The sequence below is a fragment of the Camelus ferus genome, chromosome 13, assembly GCF_009834535.1.
Source record: "Camelus ferus isolate YT-003-E chromosome 13, BCGSAC_Cfer_1.0, whole genome shotgun sequence".
NCBI lineage: Eukaryota > Metazoa > Chordata > Mammalia > Artiodactyla > Camelidae > Camelus > Camelus ferus.
The window spans coordinates 28,338,728-28,350,804 of record NC_045708.1 but is presented as its reverse complement, the minus strand read 5'-3'; the positions used below and the strand labels follow the sequence as shown (position 1 = coordinate 28,350,804).

The following is a 12,077-nucleotide window of genomic DNA, read 5'->3' as shown; positions in this document are numbered from 1 at the left end:
GAGATCCTGCTTGCCCCATCCCCCATAGGACCAAATGGAGAATTGTACCTCTGGCTCAGGCAGCAGCACTGGGACTGAAGCGCTGACAACCCTGACCCTGATTTAAGAGGAGGGAGGCCCCTGACATGAGGAATACCCCTTCTGACCCTCTGTCAGATCTGGGGCCAGAGCAGTAGACCAGCATCTGGAGCCTGTACAGAAAGTAGGGGAGCCAGTGATGGGGAGGCCTCAGGGGTCCTCCAGGCCACTTGGAGAAACTGAGGCTGTGATTAGGAAAAATAAGGGAAAAGAAGTTCCTTATGGAGCTTTCATTAACTCAACACATCTTTATTCTGTTTAATATTTTGGCTAAGGAATATATTCACAACATCCAAGAAATCATACATAGAATGACATACTTTAAGAGGTCTCCCTCCTACTTCAGTCTTCATTCCTTCATCTCCCTTGTCCATGCCCTGTAAGTAATCAATTTTAATAGTTTCTTATGTATCCTTTTCAGGGGAATAAACACAACTAAATGAGACTGTGCATTCTTACTCATTCACACTCCCTTTTTACTCATGGAGGGCATACTATGCTCTGTATTTTACCCTTTTCACTTAAAAATATATTTTTCAGCTTTATCAGTCCATAGAGAGCTTTCTTCTCTAAGCCCTCTAGTACATCATGGGATGTACCATAGTTTACTAGCCAGTTCCTTCCTTATTACACTTAGGTTGTTTCCAGACTTTTGCTATCACAAACAATACTGTGATGAATAAACTTACCTACACAGGGCTGATTAGGCCAGAGTGTCAAGGGCATGGCTGTACCAGTTGTTAGAATATTGAAATACTTTCACAGTGCTTGGGCAACAGTGCAGTTGCAACTGTAACAATCAATAAACTTAATACAATTCTGTTATAAACCTTTTAGTTCAAGCTATGGTTGCAGGATGTCAAGACTTGCCCAATGAGCCTCCTGAATCATTAGAAATATTAGGATGAGTGGAAACTTGACTACATGATGCTTGCAAAGTTCTGAGTTGAAGGTAAAAAAGATCAACAACATTAATCCAACTAATTAAAATGACATTCAAATGAATGAGATTCATGACTTGGTCCATAATAGATGTACTGTTTAGTATATAAAACTCACACATCTACTAAACTGGAGAATATCAATAGTAAAATTTCCAAAGGAATACTTAATTTTATTCACTGCATAGATATTTTCTATACAATTTTAATGATTTGATATAAAAAGGTAAGAACTTTTCATGTTATCTATTTCAATAAACAACTCTGAAATGTTTCTTAAAAATCTTACACGGTATTATAATTGTTAGAAGAACTTTGAATGTAATTGTTGTTAGTTCAGGAGAAGCTAAGAAAAACTTCAGGACCATGAAAATTATCACTGCTTTTAAGAAAAAACTCGCTATTCATTGAGAGTACATGTCACGTAATGATGATCAGTTTAATGGAGAAGGCATTGGAAGAGTTTAATGTCAAATCATGGCTCAGACAAGGGTATCATTTAGCTAGTGACAACTGCATTATACAAACAATATGGCAACAATTTATTTAAAATTTTTTTTATTTCTACTTTTCTTTAGGGGGGCAGGTAATTTGATTGATTGATTGATAGATTATTTTAAAAATGAAGGTACTGGTGACTGAACAGTAAAGTTCAGAAGGAGGTCACTGGCAATGAGGAGCGAAAGAATGAAGAGCAAAGGAGGGCAGAGTCTTGGACCATGGTCCCATGCCTGTCTGTGCAGGTGGAAGTTTTTCAGAGGATCTTGGCAGTGTTGTGTGGGGAGTGTATGGAAGCACAAGATTTCCCATTGTGTTTAGGTTAGAATATTTTAGAGAAAGCATTTATTACAAATAGTTCCCAAGGAACACAAATGGAGCATTCACAAAACTAAAGCATATATGTTAGGGTTATAAAGAAAGCCTCAACAAATTCTAAAGGAATAATGTCATACAGTCTATGTTCCCCAACCATGATTCAGTAAAATTACATATTATAATAGGCTTATGTGTTTGGAAACTACTGTATTGATAAATGCATTTTGGTGGAAAAAGAAATCATAAAGAAATCTGAGAAATATTTAGCTCCAAATAATAATGACAAAACTACACGTCAAGGTTTGTGGGACACAGCTAAAGCACCACTAGAGGAAATTTATATCTTAAAATACATTATTAGGAAACAGTGCATGTACAAAAATAAATAAGCCCCCAAGAGAAATGAAACCATACATCCACACAGACACTTGAAAACATATGTTCACAGCAACAACTGTTTAAAATAGCCTCAAAATGGGAACAATATAAATGTCCGACAGCTGGTGAATGGATAAACAAAATTGGTATGTCCATACAATGGAATATTATTCAGCAAAAAAAAATAGAATGAAGTACTGCTACATGCTACAACAAAGATGAAACTCAAAAACATTGTTAAGTGAAAGAAGACACATATGTTGTATGACTCCATTTTTGTAAAATGTCCAGAAAAGGCAAATCTTTAAAGAAAGAAAGTAGATTATTGGTTGCCTCAGGCTGGGACGTGGGAATGAACTACAAATGGGTATGATGTTTCTTTCTTTTGGGGTTGGTGGGAAGTAGTCTAAAATTATACTGTAGTGATGGCTGCATGACTCTGTAACTATACTAAGAATCATTCACTTGTATACTTGAAACAGGTGAATTTTATGATGTGTAAGTTATACCTCAATAAAGTTTTAAAAATAGATTAACGACGCAAGCATTCGATTTTAGACGATGAAAAAGAGTAATAAAACAAACCCCTAAAAACAGGAAGGAAGGAAATGATAAAGTCAGAAACCAAGGAGAGAGAACAAAGGAAGGAAAAATATTTTTAACTCAGTTTTTTAAAAACAATTAATAAAATATATTATAGTTGGTGAGTATTTCTCCAAAAGTGGGTTAATTATCACAGGGACTGTGAATCCACTTACAGCTTAAGTAAACAACCTTTCTTTCCAATAACAAATATGTTTTATAAGCTTGTAGTCACCACTTTCTTTACTGGTGACAGGATTTGCCATCTCAAGTGTAGGATCTGGCTCCTGGTGACTGGCTAGGCTGGGCTCGCACTTCTAGTGTATTATCTCTTTGGGTTCCCACAACAGCCCAAGGAGGTAGGTATTATTATTATCCACATTTAATAGATAAGAATTGGGTCTTGCCTTGGCAGAGATCACAAAGCAAGGACCTGAAAGTTACTGTACTTGGGCTATTTCACTCTGGGTGCTAGACTCTTGGTGTCCACCAGGGGGCAGAGAGAAGCCAGGCATTCAGAAACGGGCTCCACGTTTTCCCAAACTTCCTCTTAGCCTTTCTTTGTGGTGAGAGATCTTGGTGATCAAGGATCTGACCCCGGTTTCTCACTTTACAGTAGGATAAACTGAGGCCAGGGAGGGATAGTGCCCGACCCAGGTGACAGGGCTGATCAGGAGCAGAAGTGGGACGGGAGGCCAGGACTTCAAGCCTCCCGGCAACTTTGAGCCTGGTCCTAGACTCAGGGGACCCTCAGCACCTGGGGGGAGACTGTGGCTGAGGCTCCTTCTCCAGCTGTGAAGTCCGCAGACACCCATGGGCCCGCACAACCCACACTGCCCTGCAGAGAAGGAATATAGCTGCATTTCCTGAGCGAGGCTCCACATTGCCAAGTCATTACCAAGCTCTTTGTCAGATGGGGAGAGCGCCTCCCTTGTTGCACTATTGTGAGGATTCGAACAAAGGGCTAACACAGAGGAGCTTCTCGAGAATTGGTGGCTACATTATTGTTGTTGGTGCTGTTTTTATTATTAACCGGAAGTTGTCCAGCAACCAAGGGAGGCGGGTGGCATTTATGCCCATTCTGTGAGAGGAGGTGAGGCTCAGGGAGCCCCATGGCAGGGAAGGGTGGGGCTGGGATCTTGGGACCCCAGGCCTTGGGCTGAGGTGAATGCGGGGCAGCGGTCGTGCTGTCACCACAGCCATCTAGGGCGGTACAATTATGACCCCATCTTACACAAGAGGAGTCAGAAACAGAGAAGTTCAGTGTCACACGGCTGATGTGGACCTTTGATAGGAACTCTGACTCCAGAGCCCATGCTCTTACCCACTCTCTTGCCCTCAGCCACTGCCCTCTGCTGCAGGAATGTATAAAGTAATTTTGGTCGTTGGGGTATGTTTGTGTGCACAGTCGATGGATGATGTGCCGTCAGAGGAACTCTGTACCTGATTCCTGCACTCTGCTGAATCCATTCCAGAGTGTGGTTTGAGTAAAAATGTCTAGGCATTGCTCCTGGCCAGCTTTTTCTTTCTTTTTCAAAAATATTTATTTATTTATTTAACATGGTCTTTTTTTTTTTTTTTTTTTTTTTGACGGTGGGAGATAATTAGGTTTATTTATATTAATTAACTTTTTTAACAGAGGTACTAGGGATTGAACCTAGGACCTTGTGCATGCTAAGCACACACTCTACCACTGAGCTATGCCCTCCCCCCCCCCCCCCAGTTTTTTCTTATTGTGGTAAAATATGCATAACATGAAAGTTACCATTTTAACCATTTTTAGGTGTACAGTTCAGTGGCATGAAGTGTATTCACATTGTTGTGCAACCATCACTGCCAACCATCTCCAGAACTTTTTCACCATCCCACACTGAAACTCTGTACCCATTAAACAACTCCCTCTCTCCCCACCCCTTGGCAATCACCATTCTACTTTCTGTCTTTATGAACTTGACTACTCTAGATGTCTCATATATGTGGAATCATAATATTTGTCCTTTTGTGTCTGGCTTTAACTAAGCATAATGTCTTCAAGGTTTATCCATGTTGTAGCATATGTCAGAATTTTGTTCCTTTTAAAGGCTGAATAACATTTCACTGTATGTGTATCCCATAGTTTGTTTATCCATTCATCTGTTGATGGGCATTTGAATAGTTTCCACATTTTGGCTATTATGAATAATGCTGCTATGAAAGCTGGCGTACAAATATTTATTCAACTCACTACTTTCAGTTCTTTTGGGTATATATCCAGTGGTGGAACAGCTGAATCATATAGTAATTCTGCATTTAATTTTTGGAGAAACTTCCATGTCTTCTACATTGACAGCACCATTTTACATCATTGCTGGCAATGCATGAGGGTTTCAATTTCTCCACATCCTCACCGATAATTTTTTTTTTAAATAATAGCCACCTTAATGGATATCTTTTGGGGGTTTTGATTTGCATTTCCCTAATGATTAGTAACGTTGAACATCTTTTCATGTGCTTATTGGCCATCTATACATCTTCTTAAAGAAACGTTTATTTAAGTCCTTTGCTAAGTTGTCTGTTTGTTTTAATGTTGTTGAGTTTTAGGAATTCTTTAGGTATTCTGGATATTAATTAACTCCTTATCAGATATATGATTTGAAAATATTTTCTTCCATTCTGTGGGTTACTTTTTACTTTCTTGATAGAGTCCTTGGATGCACAAAAGTTTTAAATTTTGATGACATCCAAATGTCAAATTGATCTATTTTTTCTTTTGTTGTCATCTTGATAACTTTTAACTGTATTTCTTTTTTTACTTGAAGTATAGTCAGGTTACAATGTTGTGTCAATTTCTGGTGTACAGCACAATGCTTCAGTAACACCGTTCCAACATGGAGGTTTTTTCTTATATATTCCCCTTCAGTTGGGCCATTCTTCAAAAAGAGATCCTGGGTATGGGGGGTATAGCTCAGTGGGAGAGCCCATGACTAGCATACACAATGTCCTGGATTCAATTCCCAGTACCTCTGTTTAAATAAATAAATCTAAAATTACCCTTCGTTAAAAAATTTAAAAAAAAGAATAACAATAGCTAACATTTACTGAGTGCTTACTATGTGCCAGTCACTGTACTAAGTTACACTTTCATGTAATTCCCATCACAGCCCGACAATCGTGTGAGCCCCATTCATAGACAAGAAACGGCCTGAGAGAGGTAACTGGGGAAAGCCTTCCTTTGACACTACTTTCTCCAAGAAACCTTGCCCATGTCAGTTCCCCTCCAGGTCAGGAGTTCGAGGATTCCACTCACAGATCTCCTGCCCCATTCCTCTGCCCTTCCAAGCACTTTCCCGGCCCCTCTATCAGAGCACAGCCTTCATTCTGCCTTCAGGAACACTGTGTTCACCTAACAGTAACCCCTGTTAGAGTGGAGGGTCCCTCAAGGGCAGGGAGCTGGTCTATTTCATCTGGCTCAGGGCACAGCACAGAGCGGCCCCCTGTGGCTGTTGCTAAATTGAATTGTTGGGATGACGCCCTTTGGAATGGCTAAAACCTGCTGTTTAGGTTTATGGGAATATGAGGTTAATTGTTTAAATAGCACAGCTATCTCCACTCAGCCTAAATTGAGATAAATGAATTCTGTTTTAAGAATCAGATGAGCCACTGGGCTGCTCACAGTCTTGCTGGGAGGCCAGCACTGTACAATACACAGCAGGAGAATTACAGGCTAGATCTGAGGCCCCAAATGATGTGGCGTGGACTCAAAGGGGAGTGCAGAGGGATGCCCAGGGACATAGAGAGGGACAGTGAGGAGGCAGGAGATTCAGAGATCCTGAGCAAGCCTGACAAGGGGACACCCCCTTGACTCTGCCCCCTGCCTCTGCAAGCAGTCACCAAGCTCTGTGTGTTCAGCCTCCTAACAGCTTTCTCCTCTGTCCTCCACCCACGGCCACTGTCTTCCTTCCTGCCCTCCCATTACTGTACCTGCCCCCAAGTGTGTACCCAAACTCTAATCTCCCTCCAGTCCATAGTCCCTTCTGAATCCAGGCTCTGTTCTTGCCCTGGGCACTTTCAATGGCTAATTTCCATTATTCTTATGATAATGTTCAGCATTCTTAACAGGTCTAAACATGAGGTGTGGAAATTTAACTGTTGGATAAGACAGAGTAGGCATGTTGAAAGGCAACAGCAAATGATTATATAAGAATTTATTTGATATTTAACATTTTTTGAAGTGATCATGGAAAAATGTGAGTTTTATTGGACACCATTTAAAAGTTTAATCTTGAAACCACATTAGGGCACCATTACAATCTGGTGTCTAGATTGCAGGCATCTAGCTTTCCTGCAAAGCCCTCCAGCCAAACCCTCAGCCTGGCCATTTGCCTCCCAGGCTCTCCAGGCTCCACTGAACAGCTCACCTGCAGCTGCCCACCTGCTCCAGCCCAGCTCCACTGCTGTGTGACCTGGGGGAAGTCCCTTAACCCTCTGTGTGCCTCAATCTCCTCATCTGTTAAAAAGAGGATGTTTAAATATCTACTCCCATAACTATGTGTGAGCAAGAAAGAATTAATACTCAACACCCAGAACATGCCTGACACATGGTAAGTGCCAACTGGCACCTGCCATTGTTATGCTCCCTCCAGTCTCAGGGCTCGACACCAGTTATTGCCTCTGCGTGAACCGCTCTCCTCCCACTGAGCTTTCCTCACTTCCCTACGGATTCCTTCCAGCCTTCAGACTCAGACTAGGTGAGACTTCCTCCAAGCGCAGCGCCTTAACCATAAATGAACGAAAGCGGTGAGAAAGCGCCTAGGGAAGAGCAGGCTGTGTAGTGGAGGGCTAGTCATCGAGGAGTTTCCCCGAGGGGCCTTCTCTCGCAAGCCGCCGAGAGTCCTGACAATTAAGACGCGCAAAAGCGCAAGAAGGGCAGCAGAGCTCCTTGACCGGCGGGAGGCGAAAGGCCGTGCGCCTGCGTGCGGCTGGATCGGCCCTGGGGTCCGAAGGGCTCACAGCGGGCGTTGGAGGTTTCAGCACGGCTGCTGGAGCTGCTGGGGCGGCCCGCCTGGGGGGCTTGCCAGGAGCGCGCGGGAGCCAGATGAGTGGGAGCATCCGGAACAGCGACGGAGCAGGTGTCCGCAGAAGCCCCCAGTGGTGCTTACAAGGGGACCTTAGTAAGGGAGGCGCCGGGAGGCTGGCGAGGAGCTGCGGTGGCGGGCAACCCGGGCTGGCTGCTGCGGGGTCCCTTGACCTCTAGACCCGACTGAGGCATTTCGGGTCCTGCGGCGACACACCGCGCACCAAGGAGGAGCTGACAGCTCACTCCGCTGGCGGGACCAAGACTCGGGATCCCGCCGGAACAGGATGTTTAAGGGCTCGCCCCGCGGGCGCCGTGGGTTCGAAATACCCTGCACCGCGCCGTTACCCTGAGTCCCCAGGCCGAGACCTGGCTCCCGCCCGATGGTGCAGCCAGCGGCTGGGAGGAGAGCCCCGGACGACAGCGAGGCCCCCTACGGCTGGGCTACGGACCCCTCTCCCGACCCGCCCAATGCCCACAATAGAGTCGCATTTCAGGGGCGCCTCTACCCGCGTCCCCACCCGCCACCTGGGGCCCCTTCCCCGGGGATCGGTCGCCTTGACCACGTCCGTGCTCTCCCATTGGTCGGGTCCGGAGGGGGCGGGACCTGACGGCTCCCAGCTGGACTCAGGGCGGCAGCGGCCAGGAGTCCGCGCCTCTCAAACCCCGACGGGAGCTCTCCCTCCGCCCCTGCCCTGAGAGGCCTCAGCAGCAGCGGGGCTGGCAGGCCCGGCGGTACAGACATATTAGCCGACAGTCCCCGGTCCCAGAGGAGCCACTGCCTGAGACGGTGCGCCCGCGTCCAACGGCCCAGAGCCGCGACAGGCGCCGCGCGCCGGGCGCGCTAGGGACCCCTCTGTGTTCACAGACGACGCCCGCTACCGACCGCCGGTCCCCAGCCCGGCCCGCCACTTGCCGTCGGGCAGCCCGGCCGGGAGCGAATGCGCGCGCGGTGAGGCTGCGCAGGTGACGCCATGGCCGCGCGCCCCGGGCCGCTCTGGCTGCTGGGCCTGGCGCTGTGCGCGCTGAGTGGCAGCGGCGGCCCTGGCCCGCGCCCCCCGCCCGGCTGCCCGCAGCGCCGCCTGGGCCCGCGTGAGCGCCGCGACCTGCAGCGCGAGATCCTGGCGGTGCTCGGGCTGCCCGGGCGGCCCTGGCCCCGCGCGCCCCCCGCCGCCGCCCGGCTGCCCGCGTCCGCGCCGCTCTTCATGCTGGACCTCTACCGCGCCATGGCCGGCGACGACGACGAGGACGGCGGGCCCCTCGAGCGGCGCCTGGGCCGCGCCGACCTAGTCATGAGCTTCGTCAACATGGGTGAGAGGGGGCCCGGGTGGATGGCGGGGACCCCGCTAGAAGGCCCGTGGTGGACGGCAGGCTGAGTGGCCACTGGGGGCTGAACGCGGGCTGCAAGGACGTGTGGGCCACCTCGGGCACCTGCTGGGAGCAGAGAGTCACCTTGTAGTGGACACGGACCCGGGGGAGGGGCAACTGCCCAGGTCAGGGCAGCGAAGTCTAAGGGGTGTGCGGGTCGGTGAGCTGTGGGAAAGAAGAGGCATGTGAGTCCCCTGGGGCTTGTACATTCACCACCCTCCCAACATACCCAGAGATAAGAATTGTGTAGTGTCTAGTGGACCTGGACAGTGCCAGGAAGACAGTCTGGTCCTGGGGAGACAGTAAACAGAAGCTGTGGTGCTGTCACTGTGATAAGGGCAATACTGAAGAGAGGGACAAAGTTCAGTGTGGAAAGCCCTGGTCACATCATCAAAGTGACCAGAGCTGAGATGAGGACCCAGATGTCCTGAGTCCACAGCAGCCTCGTCCCTGGGCCAGAACCCCAGAGACTGCGCTGTTAGGGGAGCTGATGGGAAAGGAGTAGACTGTGAACTCAGCAGGGCAGGAACTGTGGGCTTGTCACCCTGGGCCCACACCTGGGACATAGCTCGTCATGGGGTGAGTGTCCAGGCCTGTGGAATGACCCAATGGGTAACTTGGACCCTCTTTGTTCTCCCAGGCAAAGCCCAGCCTTTCCTCTCTGCAGAAATTTTACTCCAAATCATGGAGACATTTACCCTGAAAGTTCTCAAAGATAACTCTTTACATTATTAAACTGTCTTTAATCTACATTCATGAACGTATGTCCCCCATCCATCCACTTTGCCTCCTGTCTGTGGCCAGTGAGGGTAGAGGTCAGGGCTGAGGCAGACACCAGGCTGGACCTGGGGACCCAAGGACTTGTAGCTCAGCCCCAGGTGGAAAGAGTTGGGGGCTCAGAGCAAGGAGAGGCCCCTTGCCAAGGTCACCAGCCTCCCTTCACCTTCAGCATCGCCCTTAACCCTCCCAACAGCCCTGTTAGCAGACATGACATTCATCCTCATCTTCCAGATGAGGACAGTGAGGCTCAGAGAGGCAGTGTCTCTCCCAGGACAGCATGACCTCTATATGGCTGAGCCAGGACAGGCCCAGGTTGTTTGAGGTTGTTGAGCCCTACATCCAGCGCTCAAGGAGATGACATTTCTGTGCCAGGAGGGCAGGCTTTCAGTGTGGACAGAGCTTTCAGAGGGGTTTAGGAAGAGGAACCCAGGGGTGGGAGCAACAGCAGGTTTTGTGGAGTCTAGCCATTTGCTACCTACAGTGGGGCAAGAAGAGGGGACAGTCAAGGAAGCCTATCCCCGCAACCCAGAGCTGGTGGGGGGCTCAGGTGGGGGAGCAAGCAGCAGGAGGCAGCCGTTAACCTCTGCTGGGAGCCCAGTCCCAGGCGCAAGACTCAGGTTGGTGGGTTCTGGTTGCTGCCTTCCTGGTCAGAGGGCAGGGGTGGGAGCTTGGGACAGAGGCAACCATATGTGGAACTGAGGCTAGAGCTCTGTGCTGGAGACCCAGGGTTTAGGACCAAGGAGAACTGTGGATGCAGTCACTTGAGACTGCCCCCAGGGACACCTTCCATCAGAGTGAGGCACTGCCTAGCCCACATCCCACTTCCCCAGCATCCCCTGGGTCAAGGTGAACATAGCCCTGGTGGGAGCTGTTGCTATGAATCAAGCAGCACCCTGAGCTCAGGTGGACCTGGTTCCCCTCCTGCCTGTGCTGTGTGATCTTAGGCAAGTCCCTTGCCCTCTCTGAGCCTCAGATCACTCCTTATAAAGTGAGGCTGCTAGTAATCTGTCCTCAGAGTTGTATCATTGGTTGATAGAGGGTGAGGAGCAGAAAATCAACCCTCTCTTTTAGGGTGAACCTGACGCTGGTCAGCCCAGTCCCTCCCAGCTGCTGCCCGTCTTGGTGTGGATGTGATGGAAATGTCCCCATGTGTCTTATAGACACGTAAAACCCAGAATCAGATTTTAAAAGCCAACCGAAGTTGTTTCTACCTATTTTTAGAATAAAAATTCACATTTGAAGTTCCATAGTCATATAATTCCTCATTTCATCCATGTAGCAACTTGTGAATTTTGTTTTATCAGCCTCATCTCATGGGCTCAGAGAGGTTAAATAACCAGCCCAGGGCTGCACAGCACATCCATGGCATCATCCGGGCTGTGGATTCCCAGTTTCTTCCCACGCCATCTCTGTGTGTTTCATGAAGATCTAAGGCCTCTAACACTGTGAAGTTAACAAGCAGATCTTTGTTCAGCGGAAACCTGGTCTGTGGGTGGGTCCAGCCAGCTGTCAGAAGGGCCTTCTTTATTCTGATATACTAATTGCACTAGTAAAACTCTTCAGTTAGAGTGGTTTTAACCGGTAATTACCTAGGCGGCTGTAGGGCATTAGACACCTACCAGGATTGTTTCCTCCTTTGGAGGCCTTGGCCCCAGGCCCCTGAAGGTTGGCGGCCCCTGAACCACCGAGGAGTCTAATAGCAGACTGGCTGTGGCATCAGCGCCCACGCCGAGGCTCCCACACCCATTGCCTCCAGCTCCACCTCTGCCGTCGGCCTCACTGGCGCCTGAGAAGCCAGGCCGGGTGCTTGCCCGGGCCTCTGACCATCAGTGGCAGCTGTAGGACCCAGAGGCCTGGGCCTCTCACAGGCCTCCCATCCGTGGGTCAGTGGCAGGTGCCCACGTTCCAGGTTGAGAAACTGAGGCACAAACAGCACTGCAGGCAGAAGTCTAGCCAGCAATGAATGGGGCCAACTTCACTTTTGTCCTGACCTTCCCTGAAGCAAACCATTTTATTCCCGTGGTCTCGGGTGGCTGAGGACAGGGGTGTGGATGAGCTGAGGCTGTTGGATTTGGGAGACG

At 48.6% G+C, this 12,077-nt stretch overlaps 1 protein-coding gene across 2 annotated transcripts in view; it reads left to right on the top strand.

Moving 5' to 3' along the window:
• Positions 1-7,734: 7,734 nt before the first annotated feature.
• Positions 7,735-12,077, top strand: part of BMP8B (bone morphogenetic protein 8b) — a 29,918-nt gene continuing 25,575 nt past the window's right edge. For both annotated transcript variants that reach the window (XM_032493923.1, XM_032493922.1), the window contains exon 1: positions 7,735-9,159. In XM_032493923.1, the coding sequence (XP_032349814.1) occupies positions 8,823-9,159 (337 nt within the window). In that variant the 5' untranslated portion in view covers positions 7,735-8,822. The remainder of the gene's footprint in view (positions 9,160-12,077) is intronic.